General features: G+C 45.5%; 2 protein-coding genes across 3 annotated transcripts; one reads left to right on the top strand and one right to left on the bottom strand.

The window, feature by feature from the left end:
• Positions 1-65: 65 nt before the first annotated feature.
• On the bottom strand, positions 66-3,167 carry cgrrf1 (cell growth regulator with ring finger domain 1). Its single transcript, XM_060041062.1, has 6 exons — positions 3,028-3,167; positions 2,545-2,681; positions 2,154-2,331; positions 1,676-1,823; positions 1,275-1,382; positions 66-986 (listed from the first exon to the last, which is right to left on the bottom strand). Exons 1-6 carry the CDS (start codon positions 3,129-3,131, stop codon positions 621-623), a joined length of 1,041 nt encoding a protein of 346 aa, XP_059897045.1. The 5' UTR covers positions 3,132-3,167; the 3' UTR covers positions 66-620.
• A 455-nt stretch (positions 3,168-3,622) lies between these two features.
• ddhd1b (DDHD domain containing 1b) lies at positions 3,623-18,824 on the top strand. Of its 2 annotated transcripts, none has more exons than XM_060041059.1 (13): positions 3,623-4,355; positions 5,035-5,235; positions 6,593-6,721; positions 6,916-7,063; positions 7,616-7,725; positions 8,423-8,529; positions 9,098-9,354; positions 10,207-10,282; positions 11,532-11,681; positions 11,978-12,042; positions 13,105-13,283; positions 14,599-14,862; positions 15,682-18,824. In XM_060041059.1, exons 1-13 carry the CDS (start codon positions 3,623-3,625, stop codon positions 15,858-15,860), a joined length of 2,598 nt encoding a protein of 865 aa, XP_059897042.1. In that variant the 3' UTR covers positions 15,861-18,824. The 2 variants fall into 2 exon arrangements, with proteins under 2 accessions (XP_059897042.1, XP_059897041.1); XM_060041058.1 differs by having other exon boundaries at positions 9,098-9,366.
• The last annotated feature ends 579 nt before the right edge of the window (positions 18,825-19,403 follow it).

Below are 19,403 nucleotides of genomic sequence, written 5' to 3'. Positions count from 1 at the left end.
TTTATATATGATGTTTATTGATAACCTATTAATATAATATCCAATTTATGCAGTGATTGGCTGAAAAGGTTTTAATAACCATTTATTTTGTAGTTTTTTTTCTGGGGTATTGGATGTCTTTTCCTTACCTGGACTCAAAGCTAAAGCCTTATAAATATCACATTGATCAAATTTCAGTAATCAAAATCTAGACAAGGGGGTTTCGATCAACCTCATTTCAGTAATGTGCAGCAGGTTCCAAAAAAATTAATTCCTATTTCAGAATAAGCATATTTACACCATAGGCAATGTAATCGTTGTACACATTAAAATCAACAGACGGGGTTAGAACTTTAAGAACACAATATTTTCAACAATCTTAACGGTAAAACACCACAGTACTTTAAACCATGCTGAACGAATACAAAAGCAGTAGTGAGGTAAAACAGCATTCAAAAGCGCAGACAAATACGACAATAAATTATTTCACTCTGAAATATAATACAAGATCTTGTATATTTGGTATACAACTAAAATAAGCTGAAGTAACTTCAACGTAAAACCACCTTCATGTGAGATAACGAGGACCTCCCGGGTTAATAAATTAATATCTACAGTCAGTCATATCGGGGCTCATATCGTCAGTGCGTCTGCGTGGCGGCGGGTTCCTGCGACAGCGCAAAGGACTCCATGACGAACGCGCGGCAGATGGGGCAGTGTTGAAAGCGCGACACGCAGACGTCGCACACGCACGCGTGCCGGCACGGCAGCAGCACGCGGTTGATGGCACCGTTTTGGCACACCACACAGTCTCTGCCCTTCCCCTCGCACCACTCCTCTTCCTCCTCCTCCTCGTCGACGTCGTCTTCATCGTTGTCGTGGACTGCCGCGAGAGATGGTTCGCCGTCGATCGGCGCCGCTGTGGCCTGTGGTGTCGCTTGGGGTGGGGCCCTCTGGTTGGGGTCCAGGGCCCCAGTCGAGGCTCCTCCCCCCGACATGAAGAGGGGCTACGGATAGGGGTGGATCTGGTATTAAACTGAGGAAACGGCGCCCTCTGGTGAAACCAATGTCACTGCATCCGTTGTTTGGGTTGAATTGCAGAATGGAGAAGCTGTTTCCATGAGTTTTAAAGAGGAATAGCGTCACCTCTGGTGATCCCAGGTCACTGCATGGGTATTTGTGATTGGTTTCATTCATGTTGGATTACAGGTCATAGAAAATAGAATTGTGGCAACTTGTGTCAAGTCCTGATGGTCGATGCAATTGATGTACATTTCTGTGGGGCTACAACTTGCCTTTAACTCGTACATGTTCCCTTGAGTGGTCAGGAGGTACTGGAAGAGGGTCCGCGTGGAAAGACCGTACGACTTATCGGGGACGTGAATCACGCTGACGCTAGACACCTAAAAAGACCAAACGTACGACAAAGAAAAATACATGTGTTGAACAGGTGGATTGTGCAACTAAAAGGAACCTGTGGTACAGAGAGATACTGAATGAATATGAAACACCGGTAGAAATGTAATCCCTGCCTATGTTAGTGGATGAATGACCTTTGCACTCTGAGTGACCTTTGCGTTTGAAGGTTTCCATATCAATACATTCCTCTTGCCTTACAGTTCAACCCTCAGTTACAATATGGTCCAAGCAAACCCTACTGTGAGGTTATGTTGTGGGGTCGCCCCCCGGTACCCACTATGTTGTAGGCCTCCCTGGCATCGGGCTCCGCCAGCGTCAGCACCACCACCAGCGGGTATCGTTCCCGGGGCAACAGGCCGAAGTCTTGGACTCCCAGTTCGGCGGGCATCTGTGTGTGGCGCTCCTCCGTGTCGTCACCGTTGACTCTGCGGCGTGGGGTTAAAGAACGCTAACGTGGAGGAGCAGCGTGGCCGCAACGTCAGTCCGGAATGAAGACCATTTGTTCAGCTAAGAATATCTATTTCTGGTTTAAGATGATAATTATAATGTGGGAAGAAATGTATTTTTCATGTTTTTTTGTGATTTAGCTGAAAAAAGACTTGCATATTTCTCTAGGATGCCCTCAGGTGGTCTGGTGACGTTTGTGTTCAAACTATTACATACAGCCTATGGATAAAAGCCTGCCTGAACACTAAATGTCAACCTCTTCACCCCAATGTATGGGTTCATGGCATTGAGGGTGTTTGTCAAGATACTGGAAGGTCTGGCAGTGGTGGTACTGGAATTGGAGGGCCTCCTCAAAGAGCCGGGGGATGCTGAGCCTGGGGCCGTTTTGGTGGGACTGCAGCGCCCCCTGTAGGGCGTTCACCCCGCAGCCCCAGAAGCAGCTCAGCACGCAGTGCTCCAGGCAGCGAGGCCGCACTGCGACCCCTTCTGGAGGACGAAGGTAACGCATACATTGTCAATATAAACATCGTATTGGTTGAAGCTTTTATTACTGCAGCAGAGGTAAGTGGCGCAGTTTCTATTAATCTTTCCCCGTACCAGGAAAATTGTTGTTAGAGAGAATCATTTTATTAATGATCAAATGTCTCAAGAGGACAACAATAGCAGATGATGCTGATCCAAACAATCAAGACTCCCTACCACTGACAGATGACGGGCCTGACCCCAATTCCAAAGCGAAAGGGTTGGTCACTTGGACCATTTTCTTTTCTGGGGTCGGCAGATTTGACTCCGTCTCATCGGTGCTGCGCAGGATGACCGGTACGTCAAACCCAAACCTGTTGGATAAGGGGGACATAGGTCTTTATTTGTAGCAAATTTGATACGTGCCTAATAATATATAGCGTAAACAGGGTTGTTGACAATTGTAAACTATTATTTGCCATAGTTGAATGGTAAACGAGTTAAACATGGTTGAATAATGATCACATTAGTTTCTTAATGTGTATATGAGGAAGCGACATTATCGAATTGTGCGCCATCCCCCTCGACTTTGTAGTCATCATAAAAGCAATAAAACAATGCGATTAGCAGCAACATTAATTTACTTTAACTTGTATCGAGTGCTCTTGATCATCGCATTGTTGCCCTTTCGGCCAGAAACGTACACAAGAGGTGACTTACCAGCCTAGCACCATAGCGGCCGTAACCACAAAGCACAACGAGATGACACTAATGTAGAAGGTGGGCGAGTATTCGTACAACGTTACTAGAAACACAGCAGCCATTTTCTCGTTAATTTAGCTACGGATTAATCCGATTTAGTGCTGAAATACGGATCAACAACATCCAGGACGTCCATGACAGTTGACAACATCCACGCACGGTAGCCCGCAGGTCCAAATCAGGCGCAAACGCGAAACTGAGCATTTGGGAGGAGCACTTAACATTACCTACTAGCTGCCATTGATTTCAGCACTAACAACTCGCGTAAGGACAGGGGTCCGAAGACTGGCGAACAGCGACAGAAAATGGAACACATACAACATTTCGGGTAATGCATTTCTACTATCTAATGTTGATCAGAAATCAACATTAAAACACGGCACTCGGATGGTGCCAGCTGCGGAGAGAGAGCGAGGACTGCTCGTGTGAGACGCTTATCCCTCCACTGTAGACGCATCATCACCATCATCATTAAAGTACCATTCCGTTTTGATGTATGTGCTGACCCTCGCGACCCTTCAGCTTGCGGCGAGTTAATTATTTTTGTCAAGTCATGAGCAATTTAAATGATACATCGGCCATCCGTCAACAGAGATCTGAGAACAACTCGGTCAGCAGTAATGACTGGGATATGGCAAATGATGTGTTTGTGTCCTGCTACGAGGACCCGATGGCAATCCACGGGGAGATGGACTCCGTGCAGCCCGTCTTGGACAGACACCTGCCGCTGATCCGAGCGGACCAGCACGATAGCATTCTGATGGGCCTAGTGGAGGAGCAGTACTCGGGCTACCACTCTCATCCAGAGTCCGCCACGGGATATCTGGACGTGGACTCAAACTACACGGAAAGTGACGGGAGCGTGAGCACAAAGAAACGGAACCGGTCCAACAGTTCCAGACAGCGCGGGGAGGTCGTGACGGAGCTGGGACCCGAGGAGGTGCGCTGGTTCTACAAAGAGGACAAGAGGACCTGGAAGCCTTTCGTCGGGCATGATTCTTTAAAAATCGAGAAGATTTACAGGCGCTTTTGCGAGTTAAACCCAGACAAGGTTAAGCGACGCGTCCCTTCTGACGCAGAGCTTGACTTGACCGAAATACAAGTGGAGAACGCGTCAACAGAGGCGGCAGCCGCTCAAGCGGACCCGGCTGTGGCGGAACGCAGTTCCGTTTCGGATGAGAGGATTGTGGACGGAAACGGCGTCAACGTGGAAGCGGTGTGCGTCCGAGGGGGGCTGTACGAGGTGGACGTCAAGGAGAAGGAATGCTACCCCGTCTATTGGAACCGTAAGAATGTTGCTCCTCAAATTGTGATGCTAGGAGACAAGTTACTTTATCTAGGCTTTCCATCACTGCTGCGTATACTGTTTACACTGCATTGCCAGCATTAGTTACTGCACTAACCCAATTCACTGCAGCATCTCATACATGATGAAGTGCTGTTTATTTTCTTTATCAGTACGCTACTACAATCCATTACATGCGACTCTCAGCCAAAGTGTAGCTGGGTCCATACCCCATTTCTGCAGTCTACTTAAGTATCCAATATCCTACAGGTAGGTTATCTGTAGAAACGTATTGGCCTATAAGTTAGTTATGTAGCAGCTTCTTGTTTCAAGATCAATGGGGAATGAAAAAACTATACGTCATGAAGGAACATGAAGGACGTTCGAGCCTCTTGCTAAGGACACAGGGGGTCCTTGACCTTTGACCCTAACCATGAGACCATAACTCCTAGGAACCGGCATTAATGACCACATAGGGGTTTGTGCATCTGGGCTGGGTTGCTTGATCGAGTGTCTTGCTGCTCGATAGCAGTGTGCCGTCAGCATTACAAACAGCACTACAATACGTGTGTGTGTGTGTGTGTGTGTGTGTGTGTGTGTGTGTGTGTGTGTGTGTGTGTGTGTGTGTGTGTGTGTGTGTGTGTGTGTGTGTGTGTGTGTGTGTGTGTGTGTGTGTGCAGAACAAGACCGTATCCCGGTGATGCGCGGCCAGTGGTTCATCGACTGCACCTGGCTGCCACTGGAGGAAGACGAGAGCGACGCCATCGAGCTGGAGCACCTGGCCCGTTTCCGGGGGCAACAGATGCGGGACACCTACGAGCCGGAGGAGGCGGCCGCCATAGCGACGGCCGCAGCGGCCGCAGCGCTGGAGACCAAGGATGGTGAGGAGGAGGGTGTGAGGGGGTGTGAGGGTCAAAGGTCAGACTCAGAGGACAGATGGACGGGGGCTTTGCCTGCCAGTTCTAGATGATGCAGGGCTGTTGGTGGAGATGGGCCTGTGGCTGGAGGAGGGGGGGGGGGGAGAAAGCTATTGCTTGGTGTTGACAGGGTGACCTTATAATTTCAACATTTCGTTCCTATCCTTTTGTTGTGTATCCATGGGCTTTTAGTGTGAGTTTAATGGAGAGGACGGTGAAGGAAGACCCGGTTGAATGAGAGAGGAAATTAAATGTATCCGGGAGTATACCTGGGTCGTGACTAGGGAGTTAATCAAAGTGTTGCTAGCAGTTAGAGGTCAGAGTTAGAGGTACTTCACAACCACTAGTTAGTACACTTAAATCTACGATGTACTGCATGTAACAATAATTCTCAATTTCTTTGGCAATGTTCAAACAAGAACAGATGTATTCAGATGTAGTCATGTGCCTTATTGGCACGTACATTAATTGTCACCTGAAAGTGAAGTGCTAAAAGTGTCACCTCCTCTGGGCCAGAAGCAACACCTTTTATAACGGCTTTGAGGAGATGTTGGAGATGTTGAAGAAGGTGCGGAGAGTCACATGACTTCTACTGCATACTAACAGTACAGAGATTAAGTTTAAATTCTCTCATTCGTCATTCCAAATATAGCCCGAGAGAGAGTGTGTGTGTCTGTGTCTATTTCGGGAATAACTGAAAAGATTAATGTGTGAGAAAGGGAGCGGTAGACATATTGGAGGGGGAAAGAGGTAGACAACGACACCGAGATAGAGAGCGAGAGAGGGACCAACAACTGCTTCGGCTAGGGATAGAGATAAACAGACAAAGATGTGAAGGGTGTGTGTGTGTGTGTCGGTCTGTCTGCGAGTGTGCTTGTTCTTTTGCCACGAATGTAGGAACCGTTCTCTTCAGAACACGGTCACTAAGCAAGTCAGGTGGCTTAAGTTTTTGCTACAGCTCAACTAATGGGACACACCGGCACTCACCTGTGATGAAATACTACAGCATGACCTGTTGACTGCCGTGTAGACACACGCACAGCTGTGCACATGCACACATGCACGCTTTGGATCATGTGACTATGATCCCACTTGAGGTGTAGCTGTTTTATAATTAGGTCTGACCGAGAATGTTTCTCTGTTTAAATTACATTTGCCCTCTATCTCTTTCTCTGACCCGCGTCTCGATCTCCCTCTCTCTCTTTGTCCGACTCGCTCACTCTTTCCGTCTCGGTCCCACTCCCTGCTCCTCTCTCTATCCGTCTCTCAATCTGTCTCTCTATCTCACTGTTCCCCTCTCTGCCTCCCCCCCCCCCCCCAGCTGTTCACAGTCTGAAGCTGAGCAGGAGTCATGTGGACTGGCACGGCGTGGATGAGGTCTACCTGTACAGCGACGCCACCACCTCCAAGATCGCCCGCACCGTCACCCAGAGACTGGGCTGGTCCAAATGTTAGCCGCCAATGCTAATCGCATGTACACGTGCATGCATTATTTTAATGAAATGTAACTTAAAGAAATGTAACTTTGGGAAATGTAACTTAAAGGATTTTTGGTAACAATGTAATTTAATGTCATATGATATGACTCAATGCAGTTACATCTTTCTGCAATGTAACTTAATGGAATGTAACTGATGTCTTCAGCCTCGAGCAGCGGCACACGCCTCCACCGGGGCTGTGTGGAGGAGGCGGCCCCGGAGGACACGCCCCCGGAGACCACCCACATTGTGTTTGTGGTCCACGGCATCGGACAGAAGATGGACCAGGGACGCATCATCAGAAACACCAGCATGTACGTTCACTAGTTACTAACTATATTCTTGGCTGAATCCGATTGGCTGAAACTCTTTCTTTATCTGATTTGGATATTCTTGAGTTTATCCAGGGAGCCGCTGTTTACTCCCTGTTTTCAGTACGTTGCTGACTGTTCTGTGTATTGTTGGACCATGTTCTGTATTTGTGCTTATTGTATCTCTATCCGTATCTCTGTTGTCAATATTCTCTGTCTGTCTGTCTCTGTCTGTCAGTCTGTCTCCTCATCTATCCTTCAGGCACTGAATCAGTCAGTGTCTCATCTCGTCGGTGTTTGAAGGGGCAGGACTCTGGGTTCAAACACCAAGGTCCACAGAATACCTGATCTATGTCATAGGGATACCGTGTCGTGTTTTAGCTCCTTGTAGATCTTATGTAGATACAGTTTCCGGTCAGTCTGTCTTTCTCCATCATGTGTGACCTCCACTCACCCGTGTCAACTATATATTTAGTACTTCGTATTCTGTACTTGTGCCCATGTATAGTGTACTCGGCTCTAGCGGTTGTGTATTCTGTGTTTTTTGGTCCTCAGGATGCGAGACGCTGCCAGGAAGATGGAGGAGAAGCACTTCTCCAACCGGACCACTGAACACGTGGAGTTCCTCCCTGTAGAGTGGAGGTCTAAACTGTCCCTGGACGGAGGTAACCCCCCCACCTCTGCCACCCCTCACTTTCACTCCTCCTTCACTCTTTGGCCCAATCCCATTTCTACCCCTTACCCCTCGCCCTTGTTTTGAAGGGGTAAGGGTAAGGGACAAGGGGGAGGGGGAAGGGGTAGAAATGGGATTGGGCCTTTATTCCACCTCCACTCCCCCCCACCCCCACCCCCCACTCCTCCACCACGATGCTCCCCACCTTCGCCCAACCTCGACTTCACCCACCCTCAACCCACCCAGTGCTTTACTCCTCCTTCCCTCCACCCATCCCCTCCTCCTCTCCTTAATGCCAAGTCACCTCACTCCATTCCTCAACGCCACTCCAGCCCTTCAACCACCGCTGCTCTAAGCTTCACCAGTCATCGTCCCCCCTCCACCCCTTGAGCTCCCTCCCCCTCCATCAACTTCCAAACTGCTTTTTGACGCGTTGCATGTTAAGAAAGGGAAGTCTGGGGCCCCCTTGCTTGAGCTGCTCCCCCCGCGACCCGACCCCGGATAAGCGGACGAAAATGAGATGAGATGATGAGAGATGTTAAGTTGTGTCTTAGTCTTAGTCTTAGTTGTTGCCCTCCTCCTGTAGACAAAAGGGACTCCATCACCCCAGACACACTGCTGTGGTGTGTTGTGTTGTGTTGTGTTGTGTTGTTCCTCCGGTTCAGTCTTGTGTGGTGTCCCTCCTGTAGACACGGTGGACTCCATCACCCCAGACAAGGTGCGCGGGCTGCGGGACATGCTCAACAGCAGCGCCATGGACATCATGTACTACACCAGCCCACTGTACCGCGACGAGGTCAGAGGCTCTCAGTACTACTGCTCGCTTTCTGAACTGTATCAACTGAAGGGTTAGCGGTTTGTAGTTTAGAGTAATTCTGTCAGAGAAGAAGTGCGTGCGTGCGTGCGTGCGTGCGTGCGTGCGTGCGTGCGTGCGTGCGTGGTAAAAATAATTTCCCTTAAAGAAATACACAACATTTTCAAATCTAAAATGCTCAAATCTAAAAAAAAAAAGAACTTATAAATATGTATCCAGCTGTCCATTTTATTATGTTTTATTTCTATAAAACATCTAATATGTATATATTTTTCTTTTTAAATTGCTCATAAGCGATAGTTTTAGTTTGGAGATCATCGATATCGCAATCGATTAATTGCACAGCCCTATTGCCTGTCTGAGTCTATATCCGTATCTTTACGTGTGTGTGTGTGTGTGTGTGTGTGTGTGTGTGTGTGTGTGTGTGTGTGTGTGTGTGTGTGTGTGTGTGTGTGTGTGTACTTGCACGGGTCTTCATCTCTGTGTGTGTGTGTGTGTGTGTGTACTTGCACGGGTCTTCATCTCTGTGTGTGTGTGTGTGTGCGTGCAGATCACGCGGGGCCTCACGCTGGAGCTGAACCGCCTCTACACGCTCTTCTGCACCCGCAACCCCGAGTTCCAGGAGAGCGGCAAGGTGTCCATCGTGTCCCACTCGCTGGGCTGCGTCATCACCTTCGACATCATGACGGGCTGGGACCCCGTGCGCTTCCACCACCAGGAGGCCCCGGACCCCGAGGAGACGCGCGCGCGCTGGCCCAGCCACGAGGAGCGCCACCTGCAGGAGCAGCTGCGCCTCACGCGCCTCCGGTACGGCCGCAGGTGAACTGGTTCACCAACGCTTGTTCATGTTTTTTGATAATTTTTTTTGCACTTTTATGCTTAACTCCAGAGTGAGATGGAGAGGAAGGTATGGGAGAGAGAGAGAGGGGGGGGGGGGACATGCATCAAATGACCACGGCCAGGAGTCGAACCCGGGTCGCTGCGGAACACATGTTTTTCTTTGTCAGGATGTCATCATTCTCGTTATGACGAATCACACTCTGATCGTTATGACTGTGGTCATTATGATCACAGAAACATATGTTGACTTTAATGTAAAGAAAATACTTAGGCAATGAAATGACAACAGCTATACATTATGCCGTTACACTATACATTTCTGAATAGAAGTGATACACATATATTTTAGGAACCATGTTAGTCACTCCTTTTTTGAAGTCTGACACTTCCAAATGCAACCCCAAATTTTGTGATTTCTTTTTTTCTTTTTTTTGGGAAAATCAGTTAGTGAATCATGCCTGGTCTTTCAAACCTTTTGAAAAAGATTATCATAAAATATCTACAGCTTAGAAGTCTTGCAACCCTGTATACATAACAGGCAAGTAATGGGGTCCTGATACCAATGTTCGGAAAAGCGGGTCAGGGTGATTCAATTTAGGGGACTTAAAAAATAGTCCTATAGATATTATTACATACCTTTTCTGTGCATGTGAATATTACGTTCACCGACTAGAGCTATATCTTCTACTAGCTTTAGCTAGTGCTATGTTGAAGGATGCGCATTCTACTGATTGGGAGTAGAACTTGTGATTAAGCAAAGTTTTTTTTAATCAGTGGTTGTAATTTGTTATGGATGTTTTGTCTTTGAATCGCTCTCAGGTTGAGGGACCTGGAAGACCAGTTCCAGGGTTTACAAACCTCTTCGTTTGAGGCTGTCCCAGCCTTGAAATTCAAGGTAATGTCTTGTGTTGTTGTTGTTGTTGTTATGATGTCTTTCCAGTCACCTCCTTTTCCTGTTAAGTGGTCAGTTATCCCACCCAGATCGGTCCAGATGTCTTGGTAAGTGAATTCCATTGTTATTCTGCATGGACGGAAAGAGTAGAATAATGATACATCAGGATAGCTTTTGGTTATAAGCAATAAAAGGTAGAAAATACTAGACTCTAACCTTATTTTAGGTTAGAAGATCTACGATTTTCTGGCTTTTTCTTTCAACAGACTAATTTGATTTTGAAATTCCTTCCATCAAGCAGTGGGATGGGTTTTGCCGCTTTCCAATCATTTTCAAACGACAAATTTATTTTGTCACTTTTATCTAAAGTGACTTACAAGTTAGGTCTAGAGTAATCGTCGCATACAATGAAAATGAAAACTACAAAAATGGTTAAGTGGCTATAGGAAGGGTGGTTGAGCTATAATAAGTGTTTGAGTAGCTATATGAAGTGTTAACTAACTATAGGAAACATTGAGTAGCTATAGGAAGCATTGAGTAGCTACAGGAAGTAGAGAAGCTATAGGAAGCATTCAGTAGCTATAGGAAGTGTTTGAGTAGCTAAAGGAAGCGTTAAGTAGCTATCGGAAGTGTTGTGTAGCTACAGGAAGCATTGAGTAACTATAAGAAGTGTTGTGTAGCTATCGGAAGTGTTGTGTAGCTACAGGAAGCATTGAGTAACTATAAGAAGTGTTGTGTAGCTATCGGAAGTGTTGTGTAGCTACAGGAAGCATTGAGTAACTATAAGAAGTGTTGTGTAGCTATAGGAAGTGTTGAGTAGCTATAGGAAGCATTGAGTAACTATAGGAAGTGTTGAGTAGCTATAGGAAGCATTGAGTAACTATAAGAAGTGTTGTGTAGCTATAGGAAGTGTTGAGTAGCTATAGGAAGCATTGAGTAACTATAAGAAGTGTTGTGTAGCTATAGGAAGCATTGAGTAACTATAAGAAGTGTTGTGTAGCTATAGGAAGTGTTGAGTAGCTATAGGAAGCGTTGAGTAACCATAGGGTGAGTTGATTCGTGCAGGTTTAACACAGTGCTTGTTAAGCGGGCGAGGGCCCTGCTCCTTGGGTAGATTTGACATTTCTAAACAATCCTCAACTAAAAGAATGTCTCCCAAGAAGACGTTGAACAGCGCAGGATCAAGGTCCCAGACCCCCGGTGCCGGGGGGGCTGCCTGGTGACGTCTGCTCCTCCGCCACCTGCTGAACAGGTGGAGAACTTCTTCTGCATGGGCTCCCCGCTGGCGGTGTTCCTGGCTCTGCGCGGGATCCGGCCCGGGATCTTAGGCACCCAGGACCACATCCTGCCCAAGTCCATCTGCCAGCGCCTCTTCAACATCTTCCACCCCACGGACCCCGTGGTGAGGGCAGAATAACTCCACCGCTAGGGTACAGACAACGAGCTGGCAGGGAGAGCTCGGCACAGCTAACGGGGACAGACCACTTTCAAGGGTGTGGGCGGAGGGTATTGTTGTGAGTGAGCTCATGGATGAATACCTCACAATTAAACTTAATGTGGAACAATCCCATAAATCCCGTAATCTGATGTAAAATATATTAAAATAGAGGAGGCAGGGAGGGAGGATGGATTTATTATTATTATATTACTTTCTTGATGTGGTCTTGTTGTTTATCAGTGAGGCTGTTTATGTTCCAGGCATACAGACTGGAACCCCTCGTTTTGAAGCACTACAGTAACGTTGCCCCTGTCCAGATCAACTGGTGAGTGCTATGCTATGTCATGTTGTGCTCTAGTACTATGCAGTGCTGCCAAACCCAATTATGGTCCACAAGTCAGACCCATGATCTTTGACCTGTTGACGAGCAGTGGGGATATCAGGAACACACTTTCTTTGTTGTCTCACGTTCCACGTGCTGCACTTCATTATTATTGATCGATTTTTTTCAAGAGGTTGGTTCTTTTCAAAACATGAAACCGTTGGCATAAAAGCATAAATAATACATTGCTCACAAGCTCGGTATACCTAACCTGGTTAGGGTAAATGTAGCTATAGGTCAGAATAGTTTTTACTCAAGTAAAGTACAAAAGCTGATCTATTATACTTAATATTGACCTTTTAGGATTTACAATGGTTAGGTCTCAGAGATCCACAGCCAAAACATCACAATAAAGCGCCTCCTAATTCAGACCAAGAGCGGAAATCACTGAAGTCCACAAGTCATTTTATGAGTTTAGGTTCTCAGGAGAGGAGTTAAAGTAACGAAGCACTCGCCATCCCTACTTGGACTCGACAACAGAGAAAAACAGCTGTTAGGTCTTGGATTTTGGTATTAGGTATGATGTTATCACTTGGACACTTGGACACTTTGCACACAGTTCAAAATTATTGATATACCGCCCTTGAAACACAAAGGCTGTTCAGAATACTTTACCCAGGCAGGAGTCAAATGAGAAAGCACATTAATGCAGTCGTGACGATATTTAAAGACAAATCAATGAAGCAAAATACAACCAAAGAGAACCTTTAAATTAGAAATGTACAATTAAAGTATATGAATGTTACAGAGTAAATATGCCAGTGCAGACTACCCTTATTTGAAAGTATAAAGTGTTGAGGCAGTCCTCGAATGTTTTGGAAGTTTGTGTTATGTTGTGTTGTGTTGTGTTAAACCTGCACTGTGTGTACCTTTCCCTATTATCAACCTGTTCTTGATTTTTTTAATGGAGTTATTGGCTGCAGTAGAAAAGTTGCATGTGTTGGCTGCATGTCATGCATATTATCTGCATATATGAATAAAATCTGCTTTGCCACGCAACCCCAGGTATAACACAGTCAACCCCACGCCCTACGACCACATCCGGCCGACACTGATCAACCCTCTGAAGGAGAGCACCTCCGTCTCGGACTCCGACAGCCTGCCCAGCCCGTGCACCTCCCCGCCCCAGGGCCGCCGGCACTACGGAGAGTCCATCACCAGCCTGGGGAAGGCCAGCTTCATGGGTGAGTGGAGGTCCCAACCCATGGAGAGACTCGTACACTGAAAAGACACTGTATGGTCTCAAATTAAATACGAGAAACATATAGTTTACATTTTATATGATATACTTTTATGTCTTATATCTTAAAAAATAAAATCGTAGAATCCTTATGATATCTTAAAATATGTATCATTAGCATGGGAAATGCCAGCTACGTGGATGAGTGTAGATCACACACGATAGAGAAAGACGGCCAGGTTACTGTTTAAGATGGCGGGTCAGTACAGAACTACGACATGGTATTCCTATGACATGGAGCAGGTACTCTGTGGACCCAGAACCCTGCCCCTTAAACCCTGATGAGACGAGACACCTACTGTGACTGATGGATAGACGAGGAGATCGGACTGACTGCTAGACACACACACACACACACACACACACACACACACACACACACACACACACACACACACACACACACACACACACACACACACACACACACACACACACACACACACACACACACACACACACACACACACACACACAGAGAGAGAGAGACACAGATGATGCTTGGATTCATTGCAATTTAGAAGCATTTTTTTCTCCTATTTGTTGAATTGATCATAACATCCTGACGGCAATTATTAAATCAAATGCTGTGACAAAAAACAAGTGTTACCTTCGCAGGCCTTCATGTGTAATTATTTTATTTGGCTTGAATGAAAGTACTGGAATCTTAGCTGTCTGTGTACCTACCCGGCTACCTGCACGCACGCATGACTGGTGTCTTCTACAAGGCTTGGAAGACCTACTGCTTACGCAATGAGCTAGACTCATGTTTAGGGGGAGTGGCTTTTGAGGGATGGCCTGAAGGTAGGGCTCGGAATTTTTTGGTTGGACACTTTCAAAATGTAGCTTACTCTGGCTGCTTCCTACAAATTGCCTACCGTAGCCTAAAATTATATTGTGGCAGGCTCTATAAGTAGTTTATATAATTGAATAATAATGTTATATTAATTTGAGTGTCAATTATTCATATAAATCTACTTATTATTTATAAATATTTTTGTACGATGTGCTGCAAATGTAATAAAAATGTAATTAAACTATTGTTTTATTAAACAAAATAATTTATGAAATAAAACTCAATCCAGGTACTGTTTCTCTTATATTTCAATTTTTCTATAAATATAAACAACTACTACTAAAAATACTAAACTATATCAGAATTGTGTCAGGCGCTGCAGATCCTGTATAGTCATGTAGTCATTTGAAGCCAACATAAACAATGCATTCTTGCTATTAAACTATTGTTCTTGTTGGTTCAGGCGCTGCGAGTATCGGGAAGGGGATCAGTGGGATCCTCTTCTCCCGGTTTTCCCGCTCCAGCGGCCATGTGGGAGGGCTGGAGGAGGAGCCGTCCGACCTGGAGTGCGGAGCCCCAGAGGGGGGGAGTGTGGAGGGGTCAGGGGAGGAGGAGGGGGGCGGAGCAGGGTTGCTGCTGTTGGAGGCGGAAGAGGAAGAGGAGGAGCAGAAGGAGGCGGAGCCTATCATGTGTCCGTCTCCGTCGGCCATATTGGACAGCACCTCAGGTGAGTCTGGAGTCCGGCGGACACTGTTATAACATCACCCGATTATTTACTCAGACATTGAGAGAAATCATCTGTATTTATTTTTCACTATGAAGTTCTCAAGGGAGATTGATTTAATGACTCGCAGAAACCCACAAAGGAGATACACCGCCGTCATTTTTGGAAAAACCCAAGTATAGGGCGGGTATTTCTGGACTTGAATCCCAGTGTGCTAATGACGACCCGGAGAGATGGTTTTCATCCACATGAGGCAGCGCGAGCCTTAGCGCCAGGTGCTAGGAGCTAAATGCTCAGGGCTTTGGGGAGGAGGGGGCCGCTGCTTTTCTCCTGACCCTGAACCGCAGAGAAGGACAGTGCAGAGCTCTCGAGACTGCCAGAACTGTGATTATTCCTCACAGACCTGTCACTGTGGAGCGCCATGTGATTAAACCTGAGCGCTTTATGCATATGAGGATGTCATCACTTGTCGTCAGTGCGCGACGTCGTTGCGTGATGTCATGCGTCATATGTTATGTCATTGTGTCAGGTCATTTGTGTTTTTATATCCTTAATCACAGTTAGTCACAGAGGGCTTGATATGCCATGTATTTATGACACCCCTTAACTGTAGCCCCCCCTAAAAGGCAAGAAAAAAAATCTCCCATCATTAACAAGTCAGAAACCTTTTGATCGGGATCCCTCCTCGAGTGCAACGGTGGGAAAAATAAGGGTGTGTGTGTGTGTGTGTGTGTGTGTGTGTGTGTGTGTGTGTGTGTGTGTGTGTGTGTGTGTGTGTGTGTGTGTGTGTGTGTGTGTGTGTGTGTGTGTGTGTGTTCCCAGTGGAGCTGGAGCAGCGCGTGGACTTCGAGCTGCGGGAGGGCATGGTGGAGAGCCGCTACCTGACGGCGGTGACCTCCCACACGGCCTACTGGTGCTCCTACGACGTGGCGCTCTTCCTGCTCACCTTCATGTACCGGCAGCAGGAGTACCCGGAGCCCCACCACGCAGAGCAGTCCTAACACACACACACACACACACACACACACACACACACACACACACACACACACACACACACACACACACACACACACACACACTGGCATCTTAGCACACACACACACACTGGCATCTTAACACACACACACACACACACACACACACTGGCATCTTAACACACACACACTGGCATCTTGACACACACACACACACACACACACACACTGGCATCTTGACACACACACACACACACACACTGGCATCTTGACACACACACACACACTGGCATCTTAACACACACACACACTGGCATCTCAACACACACACACATTGGCATCTTGACACACACACACACACACACACTGGCATCTTGACACACACACACACACACACACTGGCATCTTAACACACACACTGGCATCTCAACACACACACACACATTGGCATCTTGACGGACGCACAGGCGTCTTAACGCGCGCATAGATGCAGGCATCTCAACACACACACACACAGGAATCTTAACACACACACAGGCATCTTATTACGCACCCACACACACACGCACACATCATCTTAACACACACACAGGCATCTCAATGCGCACACACACACAAAGCATCTCAACACACACACACACACACAGCATCCCAACACACACACACAGGCATCTTAACGTGCACACACACACACATACACAGGCATCTTGACGCACACATGCAACCATCTTTGTTCTCTCAAACAGACGCATATACATGCACGTCTTAATGCCCCAAGTCATCTTAATGCGCCGATACATATACACATACAGAACAAACAGGGAACTTCACATAAACACACCCTAACCCTTTAACACAATAAAACACACCCAATCGCCATCATAACAAAACACATATGCATGCACACACACAAACACACAAACACAAAGGCGAAGAAGGGACGTGTAATAAGATCATTTATTCTTGACAATAATTTATTTATCGTTTAGTCCTGGGTTTAAAGCAGATGTTTGAACCGGTATTTTCCTGTAGTATGTGATAGTTGTCTTTTTTACCGAGGAATCTGGTCGTGAAACAGCCTACACGACTCCTCAAAAAATAAGCAGACATAATAATGATCATTTCAGCCCAATTTTCACTATTGCGTTTTGTACAGTTAAGAAAGTCATCAACTCATGCCAATGAGTGAATGAAAATGACCCTTGTTAACAACCTGAACCCTGACACACAAACATGCATTTGTACAATCATAATAAATACACACTACATAAATGTGGTAACACACATTTAGACATGCAGTACACACACTCAGCCCCACAACTCACACCACAAATTTCCCTCTGAATGGATGCCTCCCTTTTTTGATATAACCTTTAACCTTTTGACCTCGAATGCAGCAGACGTACACTGTGGACTTATTTATTGTTCATTCGTTGATCCTGTTTGTTCTCCTGATAATGAATTGTTAGCTTGTATTCCCTGCTGTCTTTACCTTGTTCTTTCGCTGTCATCATGGACGTTGTGTCCGTTCTATACGGCAGTCCTCCTGTGCTCCTTAACCCCTTAGGTTTGATCCGATATTTTATCTGTAGTTGTAGGACACTGTGGAAATCTCACAATACAACCTCCCTCCATTACAGTTCATACGAGGTCATGGATTCTGAGAACAGAAATGGTCAAAATCGAGAATTCAGATGAATAGAATAGGCAATATTTTTTGTTCTTGTTGGTTCACAACAGTTTTTTTTTTGTTTAATGTAGGGAGTGAATCCTAGAAGCCATACTATCATGTTTACCTTCAGCAAACTGCAGTTGAATGATCCTCACACATATACGGTGGCCAAAATGATTGTTTTCTTGACTAGAATCGTAGCTTTATAAGCACACGTAAAGTTTGCCGACCATCCGAAACATTTCCACATAAACCAACAAACGGCTTAATGACATGTCTGACGGGGTCAAATATCACAGATATAGTTCTCTGGGTGAAGATTGTTTTTACCGATATCTTGGTGCAAATCCTATTTGGCACTGGATTAAACGAAGCATGAAACGGTTGTGTGTGGAGAGCACACACAACCAGGCTTTGCTACTACGATTCAATAAAAAAATCACGATTAGCATGCTAGTGTAGCGTGCACGAGGTTTGGAACGCGCCCCCACCCCCCCCTTCCACCCCCCCAGTCCTAGTGCATCTAGACCTCAGTGAACCGGGAGGTCTTACCTTTACCACGACAAAACTTTCAGCCAAAAGACGTTGACTATTTTTCTACCAATTTACCGTTTACGTTATTTTGTTTCCTACTTGGCTGTTCGATTTGCTCTTGCTGTTTAGCCATTCTTATAATAATAAAGGTTGAACAACTTGAAAGGTCTTACATATGTCCTACACTACTTGTGTACCCTGTTTACATAATGTCTGCTAATGGAAGATGAACTGAACGGTTTGGGCCTGTTCGTGTGCCATATCCAAATGTAATTACTGTTGCTATTTGCGTCACCTTTTTATGTTTTGTTTCGCAAGAGGAAGTGGAGAGAAATGCACTCTTTTAGTGTGTTAAAATAAAGTTCTTGTTGGATTGAGACCAGTTCTTGGTTCAGGAGTATGAGTACTCCATGAAACTTCACCAAGTTCTGAATGAACAACAAATTAACTGGGACTTGTCGTTGCTACCTAACTTTATTTTTTGTGTATCTTGTGTTGTTTCTGTTTTGTTTTAATACTTCCTGTTATGTTAAAGTGCCATTTTGTTTCCCAACTGAGGCCACTCCAATAACACATCTGTCTTTAAATTACTCGCAGTAAGAGTCGATGAGCCCAAAGCCTCTGTGTGAAATCTGTACGATAAACCGGCCTTCATGCTAACCCCTTTGTACCTTCTGTGTCGACTGTTCCTAATTTAATTATGTGGTGCTTTTACCTTGGTAATACTTTGTAAATATTTCATTTTTTCATTAAAGTAGACTTCTGCACCTTCTCTCTAACAACTTGCAGTGGTTGTATCACATTTTTTGTCACATTACTAGACGAGTAAAAGTAATTTATGGATATTAAATTGTTAGGCATCCTCAACAGTGCAACAACATGACAAATTAAATTATCGGTCTCAATAAAAAAATATATTGATTGTTAAGACTAGATTTATCATGTTCTCTGGTAACGGGAATAATGAATAAACATTGAATAAATCAATTACAGATTGGATGTCACGTTATTCAAGGGATTCAAATAAATTCCACTACATTGCATAAAGTAACCATGAGATGACATCCTCTTATGTAAACCTAGGGCATTAAAAATAATGAGTACACAAGTATAGCATTGTCCGAGACAAAACAGTTCTATAAAAGGTGGGTTTTAAAAAATGTAATTCTCTCCTATAAGAATATTGTAGGCTTATATATTGCCTCAATTCCACCTGCTGATCTGCTGAAAGCCTGGCAGCTGTGAGTGTGACTGACAACTTGATGAATTCATAAAATAAATCTCAAAGAAAAGTATGAGTTAATAAAGTAGTCACAGATCAGAGCTAAAAGTCGTCGAGGACTTCCCACCATCTGCCGCAA

This window comes from Gadus macrocephalus, chromosome 21, assembly GCF_031168955.1.
Source record: "Gadus macrocephalus chromosome 21, ASM3116895v1".
Lineage (NCBI taxonomy): Eukaryota > Metazoa > Chordata > Actinopteri > Gadiformes > Gadidae > Gadus > Gadus macrocephalus.
The sequence above is the reverse complement of the archived record's forward strand: the minus strand, read 5'-3'. Positions and strand labels throughout refer to the sequence as shown.